The sequence below is a fragment of the Asterias rubens genome, chromosome 5 (assembly GCF_902459465.1).
Source record: "Asterias rubens chromosome 5, eAstRub1.3, whole genome shotgun sequence".
NCBI lineage: Eukaryota > Metazoa > Echinodermata > Asteroidea > Forcipulatida > Asteriidae > Asterias > Asterias rubens.
Genome location: NC_047066.1, coordinates 14,383,793 through 14,409,126, shown reverse-complemented (window position 1 = coordinate 14,409,126; position 25,334 = coordinate 14,383,793). Strand labels below are relative to the sequence as shown.

At 40.0% G+C, this 25,334-nt stretch overlaps 5 protein-coding genes across 5 annotated transcripts in view; all 5 read right to left on the bottom strand.

Moving 5' to 3' along the window:
* Nucleotides 1-2,610, bottom strand: part of LOC117290690 (E3 ubiquitin-protein ligase TRIM33-like) — an 8,268-nt gene extending 5,658 nt beyond the window's left edge. The window contains exon 1 of the mRNA XM_033772211.1: nucleotides 2,481-2,610. The gene's annotated coding sequence lies outside the window, so the exon portion shown is untranslated. The remainder of the gene's footprint in view (nucleotides 1-2,480) is intronic.
* On the bottom strand, nucleotides 2,103-25,334 carry LOC117290202 (E3 ubiquitin-protein ligase TRIM71-like). Its single transcript, XM_033771459.1, has 2 exons — nucleotides 25,167-25,334; nucleotides 2,103-4,123 (listed from the first exon to the last, which is right to left on the bottom strand). Exon 2 carries the CDS (start codon nucleotides 4,092-4,094, stop codon nucleotides 2,103-2,105), a length of 1,992 nt encoding a protein of 663 aa, XP_033627350.1. The 5' UTR covers nucleotides 4,095-4,123; nucleotides 25,167-25,334.
* LOC117290201 (E3 ubiquitin-protein ligase TRIM33-like) lies at nucleotides 8,992-10,926 on the bottom strand. Its single transcript, XM_033771458.1, has one exon. It carries the CDS (start codon nucleotides 10,924-10,926, stop codon nucleotides 8,992-8,994), a length of 1,935 nt encoding a protein of 644 aa, XP_033627349.1.
* LOC117290688 lies at nucleotides 14,105-18,602 on the bottom strand. Its single transcript, XM_033772209.1, has 2 exons — nucleotides 18,437-18,602; nucleotides 14,105-16,435 (listed from the first exon to the last, which is right to left on the bottom strand). The coding sequence occupies exons 1-2, from the start codon at nucleotides 18,488-18,490 to the stop codon at nucleotides 14,480-14,482; spliced, it is 2,010 nt and encodes a 669-aa protein (XP_033628100.1). The 5' UTR covers nucleotides 18,491-18,602; the 3' UTR covers nucleotides 14,105-14,479.
* On the bottom strand, nucleotides 22,060-25,217 carry LOC117290199 (tripartite motif-containing protein 55-like). The gene is made up of 2 exons (XM_033771457.1): nucleotides 25,163-25,217; nucleotides 22,060-24,057 (listed from the first exon to the last, which is right to left on the bottom strand). The coding sequence occupies exon 2, from the start codon at nucleotides 24,046-24,048 to the stop codon at nucleotides 22,060-22,062; it is 1,989 nt and encodes a 662-aa protein (XP_033627348.1). The 5' UTR covers nucleotides 24,049-24,057; nucleotides 25,163-25,217.

The window sequence follows — 25,334 nt, the reverse complement described above, 5'->3', positions numbered from 1 at the left end:
TGCATAACCTCAAATTTCTCCTGGCTAATGATGAGATGGGTTCCCTTTACCACGAAGAAAATGCCTTGGTGCCCTTGTCCTTTCAAAAACCAAACAAACAGGCCTGTGAGTGCAGATGATAGAGGTGAAGTGTGTTCAGTCTTAATTTATTTTACAAGCAAAATGGAAAATATAAAAACTATAGTAGTAAAATAAAATAACAATAATCATCAGTTTATTTAAACAATGAGCGAGTACATTTTCTGATTTCCATTAACAGGCATACAGTGTAGAAAAAAAGAAATTACTATAGGTTTTCTTGGTCAAATTCGGCAAATGAGGAATCAATTTCATTTTCATGCGTTTGAATTAAAGCTATTTTGCCTCTCCGGTTGTTACTGCGTTTCAAATTCAGAAGTTGGCCGTTCAATTTCGTTTTGAGTCGAGTCAAATTCCTTTAGCACTCTGTTCAATTTAGCGTATCGTCATTCTTTTGCATGACACACACGCCTCAAGAAGCGTCTGCAAATTTGAATGCTACTTTAATGAATTGATAAATTGACTTATTATTTTGCTAAATCGAATGACGCAACATTACATTTGACATAATCTTAAAAAGAAAACCTATATTAATTTGAATAAATGTGACCTTATTGAACATCAGTGCCATTTAATGCATGTTGATTTACATTATACAGTGTTGTTAAGATAAAGTGTGGGCATTAGAAGCCATTTATTGTGTTATTATACATGTCTGGCAATGAGGTAAATACATGTAGTGCAAACTGCCTGTTCCTCCAAGGGACTCTGACCAGACGAGGGACTTTGTTCCTGAGACGGTTCCTCTTCTGGTCAATCATCCAAGGTGAGATGGATTTGCACTATTTACCGATTTATGCCAGTTCATATGTGTTTTATAACACCTTAGGTCTAAAACTTGTCAAGGGCTTACGAAACTGTTTTAACTCCTGATTAACACATGGGCAATTAAATCAAAGGCCATTCCGCAATAAAAGGAATGCATTTCCCCGCATTCAGTTTTTTAGATGCTAGTCCATGGTTCATGTCAAGTGAAGGCGCTGTAACCAGTAAAAAATTATAAGTCTATTGCCCACTCATGGAACTATTTCCTGCAAAACGTACGCACACGATGTCTCAATGCGGGTCTAGTTCCTGGTGGAGTAAATCTCATGCACGTGAGCGTGTTTCAGCCAACCAGAAAACAGAACAAGCAAGAGATGTAATATAAAAGTACATATCTGCAAAGTGTGAATAAATGAATTAGAAGCAATAACTCTTGCTACATGTATTTGAAGTATGGTCCACTGATGAAATTGTTTGTGTCCGTGCGACCATGGTGCAACAAGGTCATTTTTGGTTATTGATTTTATTTCTACAGTTCATCTTGTATCTCAACGTGATTCCTCAACAAATTTCTGTCTGGCATAAAAGTGGAACAACATAATATCTTACACGCTGCCTTTGAGCGGTTGAGTTGGTCTTTGAAAAGCGTTTGTAACGGTTTGTTATGAAATGCATGGGTAGAAAGATGTTGTAAAAGTAGAATACAATGATCCACACAAACTTCGTCGACTAACACCATCAGCCATTAATGGGAGTCAAAATTTTGTTGACTCCCATAAATAGCTGACCGTGTTAGTTCGCAAAGTAAAAGCAAAACCATGCAATTTCTAGGCAAATTTATGTGGATCATTGCATTCTACTTTTAAAACATCTTTCCAACCACATGCATTTCTATAACAAACGGATACAATCGCTTTTTATAGACCAACTCGTCCGATCCAAGGCAACGTGTTCCTTCAACCTCCATTGATTTTGTAAAAACATTTTCGCAAGCGGTTAACGTTAACAGTAAATTAGGAGATTTACAACCTTTTTGTTTTGAAACAACGTAATGTACATAATGCCATATTGCCTCCTTTGCCTTTGGCTGGACATTTGAGATTGTGGATGCTCTTCAAGGTTGTATTCAGGATTAGAAAATTAATTGTCCAGATTCTCTGATAAATCTAAAGTGTTCACTTCTGGTAACACCAAAGCTACAACATGAACTAGCATAATTGGCATGCTATGATATTAATGGTTCAGTTGCTTTGGTGTGTTCACTTTAGCATGTTACAATGTGAGGTCTTACTGTACCGGGAAACAACTTGGAAGATGTTTACTGATGTTTTTGCTGCCACTACAAGATTGCCAGATGGTGTGAATGTGATGTCATAGGCATCACCACAATCCTCAATGACACATCCAATGTACTTGCCATCGGGACTGTACTGACTTATTCTATTGTTATGTGTTGTCTCATTATATTGAGCAACAAAGATACATCCATCTTTATCACAGCACAAACCAAAGGATTCTTCAGACTGATCAATATCTACTGAGAACACCTTTCCACCCTGATAATCAACTAAGTGTAAATGTCGATCATCTGTACTACTGTTGATAATCCTCTCATTGTATAAAGTCAAATAGTATACCTTTACTGGAGTAGAGAATGTTCTGATGAGTGATCCATCAGGGTTGTAGAGTGAGATTAGCCCTTGTGAATAACCCACTGCTATGAGATTGTTTTCATCCACTGCAAGGCATGATGGGGAGAACTTTCTCTCACTTAGTTGAAACTGATGAATGAGCATATATTTCCTGTTAAAGACCTTGACTTCTAGATTGTCAATTACATACAGGTGATCATTATTGTCCACAGTGAGTGCTGATGGTTCAGAAAGACCTTTTAGTTTTAATCTTTGTGGGCAGTGAGTAGACTGGGATGTGTCTGCTGCTACTTGAGGTTTCAATGCAAACAATGAATTGTGGTCTATATCTACATGTAATACTACTATTTCACTGTCGGAGAAAGCTGCAACAAACCTTTTCATAGCAAATTGTGTGAAGCCAAGTTGACTGAAACTTTCTTTCAGTTTCCACTTTTGTTTTGTATGGATTGTTTCATGTTCCTTGGCCTGAGCCTCTGCTTTAGCTTGTTGCTCATCTTCCAGCACCAGTCTTCCCACTGACCTTTCACCTTCTTCAAACTCAAGAAAGGAAAACCTGTCAGACACAATCTCACCTTGTTTCTTAGTTAGTTCATCGAGATTGTTTATAAGTTTCAGCTTGAAATCCATAATCTCATGAGAGCTTGCTTGGGTCATGAACTGATTCACTTCACCCAGCTTGTGCTCTACCTGGGTCACTTCTTTTGTATTGGTTGCCTCTGCAGTTTCAAATGTCTGGACTCTGTCTTTGTAAACACTCTCTGCCTCTTGCTTCAGCTGCTTTTCCTCTTCTGTGATCTTTGCTCTCTCCTTGGCAGCCTTCTGGGAGATTTTCATATTGGTTTCAGCATATGAAGATTCCAGTTTCTTGCGAGACTCACTGGCTTGTTCCATGGCAGTTTGAATATCCACCTTGCACTTCTCAGCTTTTGCAACCAGCTCTGCGACTTCCTGTTTGCATTTGTCTAAAGCCTCAGGTATGCCAATAAGGTCATGCTTTGGATTTCCATGATCAAGAACAGTACATGTTGTGCATTCTAACTTCTGGCATGTGTTGCAGTAGATGTTCAGAGTCTGATCACTGTGCTTGCCACACTTTGGAATGTACTCCCTGATCTTACTGCGATAGGTTACTACACCTGATTGCAGTTGAGCAAGTGCATAGATTTGATGTGATTTCAAAATAGCAAAATGCTGATGTGCCTGTTGACATTCTTGACAAATAAAATTGTCACAGTCAATACATCTGGAAACAGCCATATGATCTCTTTCACAAGCTTGACATTTGACCTCTGACCCATGACCCTCCATGAGTTGCTCCTGAACAGTAAACTCATCCACCAGGGCATTGAGTTTAAAGTCCTTAGGTAGACTTTCAACCTTGTTGTCTTCTAGTGTTGTTTTCTTTCTGCACAGAGGACACAGTAGGATGGAGTTGTTAGGATCTTGTTGGTGAAGCTCCTTGAGGCATGTGAAGCAGAAGCTGTGTAGACAGTCTAGCATTGTTGGGTTGATGAAGCGATTGGTGCATATTGGACATTCTAGATGATCCTTACTGATCTTATCAAGCACTGAATGGACTGTGGTACTGGCAGCCATCTTTGACTTTAGCTTGTTACGATCTTTCCCTGCCGTGCCTGTTGGTACAAAAAGGTCAATTCATTGTATTGTTAGTAATTTACTCATATTGTAGCCCTATATAGGACTCTTCCACTGTGCTCTGTACACAGAAAAAGAGACCTAAATATTAGGGCCAGTTTCTGGGGCGGAAAGTTATCAAAGCTTCATAACTTGTGAAGAATATACAGTATGACAACCAAAACCCACCGCAGAAAAATGCATGCTGCTATGGAATGTGAATCTGTTGAAATTGGTGGCTTCTTGCAGGTAAGATTTGAATTATGAAGCTCTAAAAAATTTCCGCCCCCAGATATGGACCCTGATATCAAGGGCGTCACTGTAGTACAGGTACATTACGAAAGTGTAAGGCCGCCAGGACTACTTATTTTGTATCTTTCATCGTGTCAATTGACCTCAGGTGACTGTACTTTTGCAAAAGACAATGTGATGCAACCATGTTCTTACACATTAAGTATGTCATATCTATACATACGGTGTGTGGGGGTGTGTGTGTGGGGGGGGGGTGGGGGGTCGGACTAACAGTTCTGGGACTTGCACAGGTTAGAAATTGAAGAGTGAAAAGGTCAAATAAATCTTCTAGGGAATTTTCTGGGAAATTCATTTCGTGTGAGAGGGGTTGTTCTAAAAAACCCTCGACCCCCTCGACCTTCGACTTTTGTGCGATCTTTTTTTCTGTACACCGAAATTGCCACAGTTCACAACCTCAGCCAATCACGCACACAATTTTGTATGCTGACGTCGACTACCATGCCTCGCACATCACAACTACACAGCGTACGAGACACGTAGTATGCACGAAGCAAACTTCGCGTGATTGGCTGCCGAGATCGGGCCTGTGGCAATTATGATGTACAGATAAAAAACTGCGGCATTTCCACGTGTATCTCTTGGCCGATCCGAGATTATTATCCCAACTGGAAACCTGCAATTACCACCCGAGTACGATTACGGCCAACTCATTACGTGATGATCAGGCGGACCCATTTCCGGCCGATCGCTCCCGTCCTGTGTACTATGGTACTACTAGTTGCTCTAAGTGGAGCTCAAGGTTGTAGACCCGACCGACCGAATGGCCACACGGATGTGTTTGGGGTCCCCAATCGGTGTGCACTTGTCGTGCGGAAGCGGAGAGTAAATACTCCCAATACTGTGTAGCTGATGCAGATAAATATAACCGCAGTCTCAGACTTGAAGTCAAGCCTAGTCGTGGAAGGAAGTGGCGCCGCGGATCACACACTGTGAATTCTAAATCGGGGACTTAATTCTTTCTCGGCCGTAAAGCGAAATTTTATGAATTTGGAATTGGGACATTCTTCGAACACGGGGCGGACGTCGGAGGGTCGTGGGTCGAGGGGTTTTTTAGAACAACCTGTGTGAGAGGGGCTTATACATGTGTAAAGGGTTCTAAAGATAACTAAAGTTGAACAGAAAATCCACAATTATACTTTTCATGCATGTAGCAGTCAGTGTGATTGTACCTTTGTCAATCACATGCAAACCATTTTGACCTCAGTATAAATAATTGTCCCTACAGTTCATGGACTAACAAGTACTTACGATTGTATACAGTTTACAAGCAATTTCTTGGTGTTCCTTGAGGTCTTTCTTCATCACCAAACAAATAAGCTGTGACTTCTGTCTGGTGTTTTATCCACAACCTCCTATGGCTTACTGTACACACTGTTAATGCTGGGTCTGTGTGATGCACTAGTCCATAGTACCATGTACACTGTACGTGTAGTTGGCATTATTGCTCATCACTCCCTGAAAGAAAATTCCCCTTTCTATTTATAGATCCAATGATGTCACCGTCAAGTGTAGTATACATGTACAGTATACAATACAATTACGCCTATCGTGTACACAGACCTGGAAGGGCTATGGAGGCCATAGCATCTACTGCTCTCTAGTCTTAGCCTTGGTGCCCCTTTCAAATAAAAGGTTCCTGTGGAATGGAATGGAAGTGACTTTTACAAAATGAAAAGGGCCTTGCCCTCTCAAAGATGACATTCCAGGCCTGTATTTATAGTAACCCATAACCATGACAACTGTTTTACAAGTGAGTGTACAAAGTACAATGTGTGTTTGTGTTGGGTTTCCATTAGTGTTTTAATGGATAAGTGACTACTGACAACTCATTGTGCGTTGGTACATTACTATAAACAAAACAAAATCTTTCTGTTGTCAGATATTTTTTTGTTTTACGATTAATAAACATTTATTGTGACATACAAATGATCTCATGCTGCATGGTGCCATCAAGAATATAAAATCAAGGAATTTATGCACTTATTGTACACTTTATGTCCAACACTTTTTGTCTGTATGTAATTAGACAGTTTTGTGGTCTAGAATATTGCTGATGTAGTGATAGTAAAATAAAAAGGGTTTGGTGTTTGTAGGCTTGTTTACTTGTTTATTTGTTGTTTAGTTTGCTATAGATAATTTTCCCATCAAGGGAACTCAGCATATTCTATTCCCACCAAAATTCTGTAAGCTTAATCGTCTTGAAATGTTTGTTTTCAAGAGCGTGCTTTTGTTCTATCCTTTGTCCCTGCACAAGTTTCCCATACATTTTACATAAAAAATTTCTTGTGTAGAGCACGGGCCCAGTCTTTAGAATTCCCCTGTGAAGACCTTTTACTTTCCCGTGTCTGTTTTGTCCTTGGTCTCCATCTATAATTGCCTGTAAAAGTTGCCTCGTGCGACAAGGTCGTAAGACGTGTCAGATTGCCTCAAAGTGCCCCCCCCCCCCCCTTGCCCTCCCTCTGGTGTGTTAATTTGGGTGCGGATGGACACGCTCATCACACATCACCGTGATGCATGACATTTTCACCTGCACAATTTCTGCACAGATGTGAGCAGCTTGCACTATCCCTAACCGTTTCACAGTATTCTGTGGTATAAAGCCCGGTTCATACATATGTACATTCCTGTGAATGCGATACAAATTTTGACGTCACAAATTCACAACGAGTAATTTTGTGTCAGTTGCCTCCGAAACGCCTGCTCAACGCGAAACATAATAATATGAAAACATGAAAACAGCTTGCGACGTCAAAATTCGCTTCACATTCGCAGAAAGTACAATATACGAGCCGGGCTTTTCATACACAAAGTACATCCCACACTGTGCATGACCTAAAATTTCTCCTGGCTAATGGTGCCCTTACCAAGGAGAAATGCCTTGGTGCCCTTGCCCTTTTCAAAAACGAAGTGAACAGGTCTGTGAGAGCAGATTATAGAGATGAATTGTGTTTTAGTCACAATTTATTGTACAAGCAAAATAGAATGTTTTAATATAATAATAGTAGTAAAAGAAAATTTACAATAATCATCAGTTTATGTAAACAGTAGTTTTAGTACATTCTGATTCCCATTTACAGGCATTAAAAATAAAAAATAACTATTAATATGAAAGTGACCTTATTGACCAACCATGCCTTTTAGTGCATGTTGAACTATATTGTACATTATAAGCCATTCACATGTTATTGAACACTTGTTGACTGGCAATGAGGTAAATATTGCATGTCTATTCCTCCAAGGGACTTTGAGTGACCAGGAGAGGGACCTATTTCCTAAGGCTGAAGGCTGAGGGAAATAGGTCCCTCCTCTGGTCACTCACAGGAATAGACGTACACTATTTACTGAATAAGGCCAGTCCATAATGTGCCAGTCCATAATGTGCCAGTCCATAATTTGTTTTATAACACCTTGGGTCAAAAATGTGAAATAAGAAAGAAACTTTTTAGTTGCTAGTCCATGGTTCATGTCAAGAGAGGGCGCTGTAACCAGTCAAAAATTATAAGTCTATTGCCCACACATGGAACTATTTCCTGCAAAGCGTACACACGATGTCTCAATGTGGGTCTAGTTCCTGGTGGCGTAAATCTCATGCATGTGACCGTGTTTCAGCCAACCAGAAAACAGAACTAGCAAGAGGTGTAATATAAAAGTACATAATAATCTGCTTCACTGATGAAATTGTTGTGTCCATGCGACCATGGTGCAACAAGGTAATTTTGGGTTATTGAGTATATTTGTACAGTTCATCTTGTATCTAATCGTGATTCCTCAACAAATTTGTATCTGTCATAAAAGTCACAGTGGAACAACATAATATCTTATAGGAACACGTTGCCTTTGAGCGGTCGAGTTGGTCTTTGAAAAGCGTTTGTAACCATTTGTTATAAAAAGCATAAGATGTTGTAAAAGTAGAATACAATGATCCACACAAACATGCCACGAAATTGCCAGTTTTCCTTTTACCTCGACGACTAACACGGTCGGCCAATGGGAGTCAAATATTTACTCCCATAAATGGCCGACCGTGTTAGTTCGCAAAGTAAAAGGAAAACCACGCAATTTCGAGGCAAATTTGTGTGGATCATTGTATTCTACCTTTAAAACATCTTTCCAACCAAATGCATTTTATAACAAACAGTTACAAACGCTTTTTATAGACCAACTCGTCCGATCCAAGGCAACGTGTTCCTTCAACCTCCATTGATTTTTTAAAAAAATATCTTCACAAGCATTTCACGTAAACAGTAATTTAGGAGATTTACACCATTTTTGTTCTGAAACAACGTTTATGTACATAGAGCCATATTGCCTCCTTTGCCTTTGGCTTCAGACATCTGAGATTGTGGATGCTCTTCAAGGTTGTATTCAGGATTAGGAAATTAATTGTCCAGATTCTTTAATAAATCAAATACAAGGTATTCAAACCGTTACTTCCAGCAAAACCAAAGGTACAATGTACATGAACTAGGGTAATGTGCTTGCTATGATATTATTGTTTTAGTTGTTTTGGTTCGTTCACTTTAGCATGTTACAAGGTGAGGTCTTACTATACTGGGGAAACAACTTGGTAGATTTTTACTGATGTGTATGCTGCTACTACAAGGTTGCCAGATGGTGTGAATGTGATGTCATAGGCATTACCACAATCCTCAATGACACATCCAATGTACTTGCCATCAGGACTGTACTGACATATTCTATTGTTTTCTGTTGTCCCATTATATTGAGCAACAAAGATACTTCCATCTTTATCACAGCACAAACCATAGGATTTTTCAGACTGATCAGTATCTACTGAGAACACCTTTACACCCTTATATTCAACTGAGTGTAAATGTGTATCATATCTACTGCTGTAGATAATCCTCTCCTTGTATAAAGTCAAATAGTCTACCTGTACTGGAGTAGAGAATGTTCTGATGAGTGATCCATCAGGGTTGTAGAGTGAGATTAGCCCTGGTAAATAACCCACTGCTATGAGATTGTTTTCATCCACTGCAAGGCATGATGGGGAGAGCATTCTCTCACTTAGCTGGAACTGATGATGGAGCATATATTTCCTGTTAAAAACCTTGACTTCTAGATCTTCAATCACATACAGGTGATCATTATTGTCCACAGTGAGTGCTGTTGGTTTAGTAAGTCCTGTGACTTTTAATCTTTGTGGGCAGTGAGCAGATTGTGATTTGTCTGCTGCTAATTGAGGTTTTAATGCAAACAATGAATTGTGTGTTGTATCTTGTACTACTAATTCATTGTCGGAGAAAGCTGCAACCGAATTCGCCCACTTAAAAACACTTTCCTTCAGTTTCCACTCCTGTTTTGTATGGATTGTTTCATGTTCCTTGGCCTGAGCCTCTGCTTTAGCTTGTTGCTTATCTTCCAGCACCAGTCTTCCCACTGACCTTTCACCTTCTTCAAACTCAAGAAAGGAAAACCTGTCAGACACAATCTCACCTTGATTCTTAGTCAGTTCCTCAAGATTGTTTATAAGTTTCAGCTTGAAATCCAGAATCTCATGAGAGCTTGCTTGGGTCATGAACTGATTCACTTCACCCAGCTTGTGCTCTACCTGGGTCACTTCTTTTGTGTTGGTTGCCTCTACAGTTTCAAATGTCTGGACTCTGTCTTTGTAAACACTCTCTGCCTCTTGCTTCAGCTGATTTTCCTCTTCAGTGATCTTTGCTCTCTCCTTGGCAGCCTTCTGGGAGATTTTCATATTGGTTTCAGCATATGAAGATTCCAGTTTCTTGCGAGACTCACTGGCTTGTTCCATGGCAGTTTGAATATCCACCTTGCACTTCTCAGCTTTTGCAACCAGCTCTGCGACTTCCTGTTTGCATTTGTCTAAAGCCTCAGGTATGCCAATAAGGTCATGCTTTGGATTTCCATGATCAAGAACAGTACATGTTGTGCATTCTAACTTCTGGCATGTGTTGCAGTAGATGTTCAGAGTCTGATCACTGTGCTTGCCACACTTTGGAATGTACTCCCTGATCTTACTGCGATAGGTTACTACACCTGATTGCAGTTGAGCAAGTGCATAGATTTGATGTGATTTCAAAATAGCAAAATGCTGATGTGCCTGTTGACATTCTTGACAAATAAAATTGTCACAGTCAATACATCTGGAAACAGCCATATGATCCCTTTCACAGGCTTGACATTTGACCTCTGACCCATGACCCTCCATGAGTTGCTCCTGAACAGTAAACTCATCCACCAGGGCATTGAGTTTAAAGTCCTTAGGTAGACTTTCAACCTTGTTGTCTTCTAGTGTTGTTTTCTTTCTGCACAGAGGACACAGTAGGATGGAGTTGTTAGGATCTTGTTGGTGAAGCTCCTTGAGGCATGTGAAGCAGAAGCTGTGTAGACAGTCTAGCATTGTTGGATTGATGAAGCGATTGGTGCATATTGGACATTCTAGATGATCCTTACTGATCTTATCAAGCACTGAATGGTCTGTGATACTGGCAGCCATCTTTGATTTTACGATCTTTCCCTGTTAATACAAAAGGGTCAGTTCATTGTTAGTATTAAATCTACTCATATTATCTGATGTTGTATTTATCACTATCAAAATGACTTCAGGTGACTGTTGCACAAGATACAGTATTCTTACACATTTAGTGCATAATTTACGCATTGATAAATGAATGGCTCTGGAAATTTTGAATAAATGGCCACTACACCAGCACAGCCCTGATACTTCGGCTTTTAAGGGGCACGGCAGTTTTGCCTTGACTTTTTGTAAAAATTTAGGGCACCAAGGCAATTTTCAAAAATTTGGAAGGGCATCACGGCAATCATAAAAAGTTGCGAAGGGCACGACGGCAGTTTGAAAAAAAACCTCCGAGTTGCCTGTAAAAAATAGTTCTTCCAATTTTTCCATTTTACCCAATGAAAAAAGAAAGCATTCATCTAATTCAACAAAATAAAGAACAACTACTTACAATACACAATAAATAATGTTTGATCCTACGTAATCCTACTATTGGTCATGCACGTTGTGTGGTTTTTCGTAGAGACGCTAAAATTCCCACGTAACTGCTCCATTTTGACACGATGTTGACAGAATAAATGCATGCGGTGCGCGACGCCTATGCTGTACATGATGGTACATCACATGTACCAAGCATGGGGAAAACCACTATCCCAGCATGCAAAGACACGTCGAGTCTTTTTCTCAAGGCGTTTAGCGCTGGTTCGCATAATTTTACCACTAGAGGGCGTTTAGTCTCACGCTATTGCTCTGTTCTGAAACGCCCTCTAGCGTTCGATGTTTCGAGTATTTTTTTGTCGCACGCAAAGAACAACGACTAACGGGCCTGAAATCTGCTCCTATGCCTTACGTGCGTGAAATTGGGGTCTATTTCGTTGCGTGAAATTTACACAGACATCGGGACTTTTTGGCTTATTTTCGAACTTTGACAACGTTGAATATAATTTGTTTTCGGGAGGAAGGGCACGGCGGCAGTGATGAGAAAAGGGCACGGCAATCATTGCCGTGAAAAATTGGGTTTTTGAAGGGCATTGCGGCAATCGGTAGGGGCAACGACGGCAATTGCCGTCGTTGCCATCGTGAAGTATCAGGGCTGCCAGCATACATTGTGTACAACTAGTGTCTGTGCTTTTGGCAAATCACAGGGTTAGGTTATTCATCTTATTTTATTGGCACATGTGCGTACGTATCTGAAATGTATTACCCCTTGCATTTACGCAACTTGCTACGACAGGGACGCTACACTGCTGCGCATGTTTTTAACGTGCAAAGAACAGCTATCGTCCAATCGTCTGCCTCCTTTGACCCCACTGAGGGCGTTTAACAAAACATTCTTATACAAAGTCACCTGTCTCAAATTTTCAGTAATGTGATAAGCGCATGAAAGAGGCGGGAGCCATCAAAAGCTAAAATATGCCCCCTCAACATGTCTGGAAGTTTCTACACGAGAAGAGTCACAAAATTTTGAAAATTGTAGCCGTTTATTTCTTTAAAGAAGTATTTATCAATGGTCCGTTAACAGCGGCCCAGCCACCAGGTCGTTCATTACCAAGCAGTGAAGACCGGGTCCTTGCACTGTTATTCCCTAATTAATTCATTGTGCGTGTGGGGGGGGGGGGGTGAGGGTGAGAATTGGACTGACCATTCTGGGAACAGGGTGTCACAATTAGGCTCTTACATGTAGATTACACCGCCTTGCGTCAGTAAAGCCTTTAAAATATATTTATACCATGTGAAAACTGTAGTTTAAGAAGTACATGTAGGGTACATGTTCCCTTGAAGTCAAATAAATCTGCTACATGTATTTACAGTGTAGGGAATATATTGTGGGATTTTCATTTTAGTGTGAAAGGGGTTCTGTGAGTATTATGTAACTTCATGTATAATTAAACTCTACTTTTTATGTATGCATGCAGGTATGCCTGGCCAACAATCACATGCAAACTATTTGACCTCAGTCTAAATAATTGTCCCTACAGTTCATGGACTAACAAGTACTTACGATTGTATACAGTTTACAAGCAATTTCTTGGTGTTGTTGGAGGTCTTTCTCCATCAGTTTTCACCCAAAAGCTGTGACTTCTGTCAGGTGTTTTATCCACACCCTTCTACACTGTTCCTTGTATGTGCTGGTCCTTGTATGTGCTACATTATAAGCCATTCACATGTTATTGAACACTTGTTGACTGGCAATGAGGTAAATATTGCATGTCTATTCCTCCAAGGGACTTTGAGTGACCATGAGAGGGACCTATTTCCTAAGGCTGAAGGCTGAGGGAAATAGGTCCCTCCTCTGGTCACTCACAGGAATAGACGTACACTATTTACTGAATAAGGCCAGTCCATAATGTGCCAGTCCATAATGTGCCAGTCCATAATTTGTTTTATAACACCTTGGGTCAAAAATGTGAAATAAGAAAGAAACTTTTTAGTTGCTAGTCCATGGTTCATGTCAAGAGAGGGCGCTGTAACCAGTCAAAAATTATAAGTCTATTGCCCACACATGGAACTATTTCCTGCAAAGCGTACACACGATGTCTCAATGTGGGTCTAGTTCCTGGTGGCGTAAATCTCATGCATGTGACCGTGTTTCAGCCAAACAGAAAACAGAACTAGCAAGAGGTGTAATATAAAAGTACATAATAATCTGCTTCACTGATGAAATTGTTGTGTCCATGCGACCATGGTGCAACAAGGTAATTTTGGGTTATTGAGTATATTTGTACAGTTCATCTTGTATCTAATCGTGATTCCTCAACAAATTTGTATCTGTCATAAAAGTCACAGTGGAACAACATAATATCTTATAGGAACACGTTGCCTTTGAGCGGTCGAGTTGGTCTTTGAAAAGCGTTTGTAACCATTTGTTATAAAAAGCATAAGATGTTGTAAAAGTAGAATACAATGATCCACACAAACATGCCACGAAATTGCCAGTTTTCCTTTTACCTCGACGACTAACACGGTCGGCCAATGGGAGTCAAATATTTACTCCCATAAATGGCCGACCGTGTTAGTTCGCAAAGTAAAAGGAAAACCACGCAATTTCGAGGCAAATTTGTGTGGATCATTGTATTCTACCTTTAAAACATCTTTCCAACCAAATGCATTTTATAACAAACAGTTACAAACGCTTTTTATAGACCAACTCGTCCGATCCAAGGCAACGTGTTCCTTCAACCTCCATTGATTTTTTAAAAAAATATCTTCACAAGCATTTCACGTAAACAGTAATTTAGGAGATTTACACCATTTTTGTTCTGAAACAACGTTTATGTACATAGAGCCATATTGCCTCCTTTGCCTTTGGCTTCAGACATCTGAGATTGTGGATGCTCTTCAAGGTTGTATTCAGGATTAGGAAATTAATTGTCCAGATTCTTTAATAAATCAAATACAAGGTATTCAAACCGTTACTTCCAGCAAAACCAAAGGTACAATGTACATGAACTAGGGTAATGTGCTTGCTATGATATTATTGTTTTAGTTGTTTTGGTTCGTTCACTTTAGCATGTTACAAGGTGAGGTCTTACTATACTGGGGAAACAACTTGGTAGATTTTTACTGATGTGTATGCTGCTACTACAAGGTTGCCAGATGGTGTGAATGTGATGTCATAGGCATTACCACAATCCTCAATGACACATCCAATGTACTTGCCATCAGGACTGTACTGACATATTCTATTGTTTTCTGTTGTCCCATTATATTGAGCAACAAAGATACTTCCATCTTTATCACAGCACAAACCATAGGATTTTTCAGACTGATCAGTATCTACTGAGAACACCTTTACACCCTTATATTCAACTGAGTGTAAATGTGTATCATATCTACTGCTGTAGATAATCCTCTCCTTGTATAAAGTCAAATAGTCTACCTGTACTGGAGTAGAGAATGTTCTGATGAGTGATCCATCAGGGTTGTAGAGTGAGATTAGCCCTGGTAAATAACCCACTGCTATGAGATTGTTTTCATCCACTGCAAGGCATGATGGGGAGAGCATTCTCTCACTTAGCTGGAACTGATGATGGAGCATATATTTCCTGTTAAAAACCTTGACTTCTAGATCTTCAATCACATACAGGTGATCATTATTGTCCACAGTGAGTGCTGTTGGTTTAGTAAGTCCTGTGACTTTTAATCTTTGTGGGCAGTGAGCAGATTGTGATTTGTCTGCTGCTAATTGAGGTTTTAATGCAAACAATGAATTGTGTGTTGTATCTTGTACTACTAATTCATTGTCGGAGAAAGCTGCAACCGAATTCGCCCACTTAAAAACACTTTCCTTCAGTTTCCACTCCTGTTTTGTATGGATTGTTTCATGTTCCTTGGCCTGAGCCTCTGCTTTAGCTTGTTGCTTATCTTCCAGCACCAGTCTTCCCACTGACCTTTCACCTTCTTCAAACTCAAGAAAGGAAAACCTGTCAGACACAATCTCACCTTGATTCTTAGTCAGTTCCTCAAGATTGTTTATAAGTTTCAGCTTGAAATCCAGAATCTCATGAGAGCTTGCTTGGGTCATGAACTGATTCACTTCACCCAGCTTGTGCTCTACCTGGGTCACTTCTTTTGTGTTGGTTGCCTCTACAGTTTCAAATGTCTGGACTCTGTCTTTGTAAACACTCTCTGCCTCTTGCTTCAGCTGATTTTCCTCTTCAGTGATCTTTGCTCTCTCCTTGGCAGCCTTCTGGGAGATTTTCATATTGGTTTCAGCATATGAAGATTCCAGTTTCTTGCGAGACTCACTGGCTTGTTCCATGGCAGTTTGAATATCCACCTTGCACTTCTCAGCTTTTGCAACCAGCTCTGCGACTTCCTGTTTGCATTTGTCTAAAGCCTCAGGTATGCCAATAAGGTCATGCTTTGGATTTCCATGATCAAGAACAGTACATGTTGTGCATTCTAACTTCTGGCATGTGTTGCAGTAGATGTTCAGAGTCTGATCACTGTGCTTGCCACACTTTGGAATGTACTCCCTGATCTTACTGCGATAGGTTACTACACCTGATTGCAGTTGAGCAAGTGCATAGATTTGATGTGATTTCAAAATAGCAAAATGCTGATGTGCCTGTTGACATTCTTGACAAATAAAATTGTCACAGTCAATACATCTGGAAACAGCCATATGATCCCTTTCACAGGCTTGACATTTGACCTCTGACCCATGACCCTCCATGAGTTGCTCCTGAACAGTAAACTCATCCACCAGGGCATTGAGTTTAAAGTCCTTAGGTAGACTTTCAACCTTGTTGTCTTCTAGTGTTGTTTTCTTTCTGCACAGAGGACACAGTAGGATGGAGTTGTTAGGATCTTGTTGGTGAAGCTCCTTGAGGCATGTGAAGCAGAAGCTGTGTAGACAGTCTAGCATTGTTGGATTGATGAAGCGATTGGTGCATATTGGACATTCTAGATGATCCTTACTGATCTTATCAAGCACTGAATGGACTGTGATACTGGCAGCCATCTTTGATTTTACGATCTTTCCCTGTTAATACAAAAGGGTCAGTTCATTGTTAGTATTAAATCTACTCATATTATCTGATGTTGTATTTATCACTATCAAAATGACTTCAGGTGACTGTTGCACAAGATACAGTATTCTTACACATTTAGTGCATAATTTACGCATTGATAAATGAATGGATCTGGAAATTTTGAATAAATGGCCACTACACCAGCACAGCCCTGATACTTCGGCTTTTAAGGGGCACGGCAGTTTTGCCTTGACTTTTTGTAAAAATTTAGGGCACCAAGGCAATTTTCAAAAATTTGGAAGGGCATCACGGCAATCATAAAAAGTTGCGAAGGGCACGACGGCAGTTTGAAAAAAAACCTCCGAGTTGCCTGTAAAAAATAGTTCTTCCAATTTTTCCATTTTACCCAATGAAAAAAGAAAGCATTCATCTAATTCAACAAAATAAAGAACAACTACTTACAATACACAATAAATAATGTTTGATCCTACGTAATCCTACTATTGGTCATGCACGTTGTGTGGTTTTTCGTAGAGACGCTAAAATTCCCACGTAACTGCTCCATTTTGACACGATGTTGACAGAATAAATGCATGCGGTGCGCGACGCCTATGCTGTACATGATGGTACATCACATGTACCAAGCATGGGGAAAACCACTATCCCAGCATGCAAAGACACGTCGAGTCTTTTTCTCAAGGCGTTTAGCGCTGGTTCGCATAATTTTACCAGTAGAGGGCGTTTAGTCTCACGCTATTGCTCTGTTCTGAAACGCCCTCTAGCGTTCGATGTTTCGAGTATTTTTTTGTCGCACGCAAAGAACAACGACTAACGGGCCTGAAATCTGCTCCTATGCCTTACGTGCGTGAAATTGGGGTCTATTTCGTTGCGTGAAATTTACACAGACATCGGGACTTTTTGGCTTATTTTCGAACTTTGACAACGTTGAATATAATTTGTTTTCGGGAGGAAGGGCACGGCGGCAGTGATGAGAAAAGGGCACGGCAATCATTGCCGTGAAAAATTGGGTTTTTGAAGGGCATTGCGGCAATCGGTAGGGGCAACGACGGCAATTGCCGTCGTTGCCATCGTGAAGTATCAGGGCTGCCAGCATACATTGTGTACAACTAGTGTCTGTGCTTTTGGCAAATCACAGGGTTAGGTTATTCATCTTATTTTATTGGCACATGTGCGTACGTATCTGAAATGTATTACCCCTTGCATTTACGCAACTTGCTACGACAGGGACGCTACACTGCTGCGCATGTTTTTAACGTGCAAAGAACAGCTATCGTCCAATCGTCTGCCTCCTTTGACCCCACTGAGGGCGTTTAACAAAACATTCTTATACAAAGTCACCTGTCTCAAATTTTCAGTAATGTGATAAGCGCATGAAAGAGGCGGGAGCCATCAAAAGCTAAAATATGCCCCCTCAACATGTCTGGAAGTTTCTACACGAGAAGAGTCACAAAATTTTGAAAATTGTAGCCGTTTATTTCTTTAAAGAAGTATTTATCAATGGTCCGTTAACAGCGGCCCAGCCACCAGGTCGTTCATTACCAAGCAGTGAAGACAGGGTCCTTGCACTGTTATTCCCTAATTAATTCATTGTGCGTGTGGGGGGGGGGGGTGAGGGTGAGAATTGGACTGACCATTCTGGGAACAGGGTGTCACAATTAGGCTCTTACATGTAGATTACACCGCCTTGCGTCAGTAAAGCCTTTAAAATATATTTATACCATGTGAAAACTGTAGTTTAAGAAGTACATGTAGGGTACATGTTCCCTTGAAGTCAAATAAATCTGCTACATGTATTTACAGTGTAGGGAATATATTGTGGGATTTTCATTTTAGTGTGAAAGGGGTTCTGTGAGTATTATGTAACTTCATGTATAAATAAACTCTACTTTTTATGTATGCATGCAGGTATGCCTGGCCAACAATCACATGCAAACTATTTGACCTCAGTCTAAATAATTGTCCCTACAGTTCATGGACTAACAAGTACTTACGATTGTATACAGTTTACAAGCAATTTCTTGGTGTTGTTGGAGGTCTTTCTCCATCAGTTTTCACCCAAAAGCTGTGACTTCTGTCAGGTGTTTTATCCACACCCTTCTACACTGTTCCTTGTATGTGCTGGTCCTGTGCTTTGTGATGCATAGTCTGTACGTGTAGTACCATGTACACTGTAAAGTTGGCATTATATTGCTCATCACTCCCTGGAAAAAAAAATCCCCTTTTCTATTTATAGATCCATGATGTCACCTTCAAGTGTCACTTTCTACATGTATACAGTACAATTACACCTATTGTGTACACATACACAGACCTGAAATACACCAGGGAGGCTGCAGAGGCCATACATAATGTAGCATCTATATACATGTATGTATTGCCTCTGTTGTTGGCCTTGGTGCCTCTTCAATACATGTAGGTTCACCCGTAAACTTTTCAATGGAATGCCTTTTGCAAAATGAAAACTGCCTTGCCCTCTCAAAGATGACATTCCAGGCCTGTATTTATAGTAGCCCATAACCATGACAACTGTTTTACAAGTGAGTGTACAAAGTACAATGTGTGTTTGTGTTGGGTTTCCTTTAGTGTTTAAATGGATCAGTGACCACTGACAACTCATTGTGCGTTGTTACATTACTATAAACCAAACAAAATCTTTCTTAAGCCGTCTGTTGTCAGATATTGCAAAAAAAAACGATTTTAACATTTATTGTGACATACAAATGATCTCATGCTGCATGGTGCCATCAAGAATAAAGAATCAAGGAATTTATGCACTTATTGTACACTTTATGTCCAGTAGTAATTATACAGTTTTGTGGTCTAGAATATTGCTGATATAGTGATAGTAAAATAAAAAGGGTTTGTTGTTTGTAGGCTTGTTTACTTGTTTGTTTGTTTGTTTGTTGTTTAGTTTGCTTAGATAATCTTCCCATCAAGGGAACTCAGCATCATTTCCATCAAAAATCACAAAGCTTAGTTGTCTGGAAATGTATGTTTTCAAGAGTCTGAGAGACTATATATATTTTGTGAATATTTTTGAATATTGGTCGCTTTTAGCATTGGTCGCTTTGGGAGTTTATTAAGTTGGTGCACCCTCCTTTGTTGGCTGCCTCCAAGTTGCCTGTTAAAGTTGCCTCATACGACAAGGCCCTAAGACGTGGCAGATTGCCTCAAAGCGACCCCCCCCCCCCTTGCCCTCCATCAGGTGTGTTAATTGGGGTACGGATGGACACGCTTATCACACGTCACCGTGATGCGTTACATTTCCACCTGCACAACTTTCTGCACCTGTACGCAGCTTGCACTATTCCAAACCGTTTCACAGTATTCTTCCTGCGAATGCGATACAATTTTTGACGTCACGAATTCGCAACGGATAATTTGAGTCAGTTGATTTGTGCTCAACTCCTGCGAAACATTCGCTGGGAAAACAGCCTGTGTCGTCAAAAGTCGCTTCTCATTCGCATTCACAGGAAGTAAGAGCCAGGCTTTGTTTACATACAAAGTACACACTGTGCATGACCTCAAATTTCTCCTGGCTAATGATGAGACGGGTTCCCTTTACCAAGGAGAAAATGCCTTGGTGCCCTTGCCCTTTCAAAAACGAAACAAACAGGCCTGTGAGTGCAGATGATAGAGGTGAAGTGTGTTCAGTCTTAATTTATTGTACAAGCAAATGGAAAATATAAAAACTATAGTAGTAAAATAAAATAACAATGATCATCAGTTTATTTAAACAGTGAGCGAGTACATTTTTTGATTTCCATTAACAGGCATACAGTGTAGAAAAAAAGAAATTACTATAGGTTTTCTTGGTCAAATTCGGCAAATGAGCAATCAATTTCATTTTCATGCGTTTGAATTAAAGCTGTTTTGCCTCTCCGGTTGTTACTGCGTTACAAATTCAGAAGTTGGCCATTCAATTTTGTTTTGAGTCGAGTCAAATTCCTTTAGCACTCTGTTCAAATTAGCGTATCGTCATTCTTTTGCGTGACACACACGCCTCAAGAAGCGTCTGCAAATTTGAATGCTGCTTTGATGAATTGATAAATTGACTGATTAGTTTGCTAAATCGTATGACGCAACATTACATTTGACATAATCCTAAAACGAAAACCTATATTAATTTGAATAAATGTGACCTTATTGAACATCAGTGCCATTTAATGCATGTTGATTTACATTATACAGTGTTGTTAAGATAAAGTGTGGGCATTAGAAGCCATTTATTGTGTTATTATACATGTCTGGCAATGAGGTAAATACATGTAGTGCAAACTGCCTGTTCCTCCAAGGGACTCTGACCAGACGAGGGACTTTGTTCCTGAGACGGTTCCTCTTCTGGTCAATCATCCAAGGTGAGATGGATTTGCACTATTTACCGATTTATGCCAGTTCATACGTGTTTTATAACACCTTAGGTCTAAAACTTGTCAAGGGCTTACGAAACTGTTTTAATTCCTGATTAATACATGGGCAATTAAATCAAAGGCCATTCCGCAATAAAAGGAATGCATTAATTTCCCCACATTCAGTTTTTTAGATGCTAGTCCATGGTTCATGTCAAGAGAGGGCGCTGTAACCAGTCAAAAATTATAAGTCTATTGCCCACTCATGGAACTATTTCCTGCAAAACGTACGCACACGATGTCTCAATGCGGGTCTAGTTCCTGGTGGAGTAAATCTCATGCACGTGAGCGTGTTTCAGCCAACCAGAAAACAGAACAAGCAAGAGATGTAATATAAAAGAACATATCTGCAAAGTGTGAATAAATGAATAAGAAGCAATAACTCTTGCTACATGTATTTGAAGTATGGTCCACTGATGAAATTGTTTGTGTCCGTGCGACCATGGTGCAACAAGGTCATTTTTGGTTATTGATTTTATTTCTACAGTTCATCTTGTATCTCAACGTGATTCCTCAACAAATTTCTGTCTGGCATAAAAGTGGAACAACATAATATCTTACACGCTGCCTTTGAGCGGTTGAGTTGGTCTTTGAAAAGCGTTTGTAACGGTTTGTTATGAAATGCATGGGTAGAAAGATGTTGTAAAGGTAGAATACAATGATCCACACAAACTTCGTCGACTAACACCATCAGCCATTAATGGGAGTCAAAATTTTGTTGACTCCCATAAATAGCTGACCGTGTTAGTTCGCAAAGCAAAACCATGCGATTTCTAGGCAAAGTTATGTGGATCATTGTATTCTACTTTTAAAACATCTTTCCAACCATATGCATTTCTATAACAAACGGATACAATCGCTTTTTATAGACCAACTCGTCCGATCCAAGGCAACGTGTTCCTTCAACCTCCATTGATTTTGTAAAAACATTTTCGCAAGCGGTTAACGTTAACAGTAAATTAGGAGATTTACAACCTTTTTGTTTTGAAACAACGTAATGTACATCATGCCATATTGCCTCCTTTGCCTTTGGCTGGACATTTGAGATTGTGGATGCTCTTCAAGGTTGTATTCAGGATTAGAAAATTAATTGTCCAGATTCTCTGATGAATCTAAAGTGTTCACTACTGGTAACACCAAAGCTACAACATGAACTAGCATAATGTGCATGCTATGATATTAATGGTTCAGTTGCTTTGGTGTGTTCACTTTAGCATGTTACAATGTGAGGTCTTACTGTACCGGGAAACAACTTGGAAGATGTTTACTGATGTTTTTGCTGCCACTACAAGATTGCCAGATGGTGTGAATGTGATGTCAAAGGCATAACCACAATCCTCAATGACACATCCAATGTACTTGCCATCGGGACTGTACTGCCATATTCTATTGTTTTCTGTTGTCTCATTAAATTGAGCAACAAAGATACATCCATCTTTATCACAGCACAAACCATAGGATTCTTCAGACTGAAAAATATCTACTGAGAACACCTTTCCACCCTGATAATCAACTAAGTGTAAATCTGGATCATCTGTTCTACTGTTGAAGATAATCCTCTCATTGTATAAAGTACAATATTCTACATTTACTGGAGTAGAGAATGTTCTGATGAGTGATCCATCAGGGTTGTAGAGTGAGATTAGCCCTTGTGAATAACCCACTGCTATGAGATTGTTTTCATCCACTGCAAGGCATGATGGGGAGAGCTTTCTCCCACTTAGCTGGAACTGATGATGGAGCATATATTTCCTGTTAAAAACCTTGACTTCTCTATTGTCAATCACATACAGGTGATCATTATTGTCCACAGTGAGTGCTGTTGGTTTAGTAAGTCCTGTGACTTTTAATCTTTGTAGGCAGTGAGTAGATTGTGATTTGTCTGCTGCTAATTGAGGTTTTAATGAAAACAATGCATTGTGTGTTGTATCTAGTACTACTATTTCATTGTCGGAGAAAGCTGCAACCGATTTCGCCAACTTAAATATTGTGTTCCCAATTTTACTAACACTTTCCTTCAGTTTCCACTCCTGTTTTGTATGGATTGTTTCATGTTCCTTGGCCTGAGCCTCTGCTTTAGCTTGTTGCTCATCTTCCAGCACCAGTCTTCCCACTGACCTTTCACCTTCTTCAAACTCAAGAAAGGAAAACCTGTCAGACACAATCTCACCTTGTTTCTTAGTTAGTTCATCGAGATTGTTTATAAGTTTCAGCTTGAAATCCATAATCTCATGAGAGCTTGCTTGGGTCATGAACTGATTCACTTCACCCAGCTTGTGCTCTACCTGGGTCACTTCTTTTGTATTGGTTGCCTCTGCAGTTTCAAATGTCTGGACTCTGTCTTTGTAAACACTCTCTGCCTCTTGCTTCAGCTGCTTTTCCTCTTCTGTGATCTTTGCTCTCTCCTTGGCAGCCTTCTGGGAGATTTTCATATTGGTTTCAGCATATGAAGATTCCAGTTTCTTGCGAGACTCACTGGCTTGTTCCATGGCAGTTTGAATATCCACCTTGCACTTCTCAGCTTTTGCAACCAGCTCTGCGACTTCCTGTTTGCATTTGTCTAAAGCCTCAGGTATGCCAATAAGGTCATGCTTTGGATTTCCATGATCAAGAACAGTACATGTTGTGCATTCTAACTTCTGGCATGTGTTGCAGTAGATGTTCAGAGTCTGATCACTGTGCTTGCCACACTTTGGAATGTACTCCCTGATCTTACTGCGGTAGGTTACTACACCTGATTGCAGTTGAGCAAGTGCATAGATTTGATGTGATTTCAAAATAGCAAAATGCTGATGTGCCTGTTGACATTCTTGACAAATAAAATTGTCACAGTCAATACATCTGGAAACAGCCATATGATCTCTTTCACAGGCTTGACATTTGACCTCTGACCCATGACCCTCCATGAGTTGCTCCTGAACAGTAAACTCATCCACCAGGGCATTGAGTTTAAAGTCCTTAGGTAGACTTTCAACCTTGTTGTCTTCTAGTGTTGTTTTCTTTCTGCACAGAGGACACAGTAGGATGGAGTTGTTAGGATCTTGTTGGTGAAGCTCCTTGAGGCATGTGAAGCAGAAGCTGTGTAGACAGTCTAGCATTGTTGGATTGATGAAGCGATTGGTGCATATTGGACATTCTAGATGATCCTTACTGATCTTATCAAGCACTGAATGGACTGTGATACTGGCAGCCATCTTTGATTTTACGATCTTTCCCTGTTAATACAAAAGGGTCAGTTCATTGTTAGTATTAAATCTACTCATATTATCTGATGTTGTATTTATCACTATCAAAATGACTTCAGGTGACTGTTGCACAAGATACAGTATTCTTACACATTTAGTGCATAATTTACGCATTGATAAATGAATGGCTCTGGAAATTTTGAATAAATGGCCACTACACCAGCATACATTGTGTACAACTAGTGTCTGTGCTTTTGGCAAATCACAGGGTTAGGTTATTCATCTTATTTTATTGGCACATGTGCGTACGTATCTGAAATGTATTACCCCTTGCATTTACGCAACTTGCTACGACAGGGACGCTACACTGCTGCGCATGTTTTTAACGCGCAAAGAACAGCTATCGTCCAATCGTCTGCCTCCTTTGACCCCACTGAGGGCGTTTAACAAACCATTCTTATACAAAGTCACCTGTCTCAAATTCTCAGTAATGTGATTAGCACATGAAAGAGGCGGGAGCCATCAAAAGCTAAAATATGCCCCCTCAACATGTCTGGAAGTTTCTACACGAGAAGAGTCACAAAATTTTGAAAATTGTAGCCGTTTATTTCTTTAAAGAAGTATTTATCAATGGTCCGTTAACAGCGGCCCAGCCACCAGGTCGTTCATTACCAAGCAGTGAAGACCGGGTCCTCGCACTGTTATTCCCTAATTAATTCATTGTGTGTGCGGGGGGGGGGGGGGGGGGGGGGGTGAGAATTGGACTGACCATTCTGGGAACAGGGTGTCACAATTAGGCTCTTACATACATTACACCGCCTTGCGTCAATAAAACCTTTAAAATATATTTATACCATGTGAAAACTGTAGTTTAAGAAGTACATGTAGGGTACATGTTCCCTTGAAGTCAAATAAATCTGCTGCATGTATCTACAGTGTAGGGAATATATTGTGGGATTTTCATTTTAGTGTGAAAGGGGTTCTGTGAGTATTATGTAACTTCATGTATAGTTAAACTCTACTTTCCATGCATGCATGCAGGTATGCCTGGCCAACAATCACATGCAAACTATTTGACCTCAGTATAAATAATTGTCCCTACAGTTCATGGACTAACAAGTACTTACGATTGTATACAGTTTACAAGCAATTTCTTGGTGTTGTTAAAGGTCTTTCTTCATCAGTTTTCACCCAAAAGCTGTGACTTCTGTCAGGTGTTTTATCCACACCCTTCTACACTGTTCCTTGTATGTGCTGGTCCTGTGCTTTGTGATGCATAGTCTGTACGTGTAGTA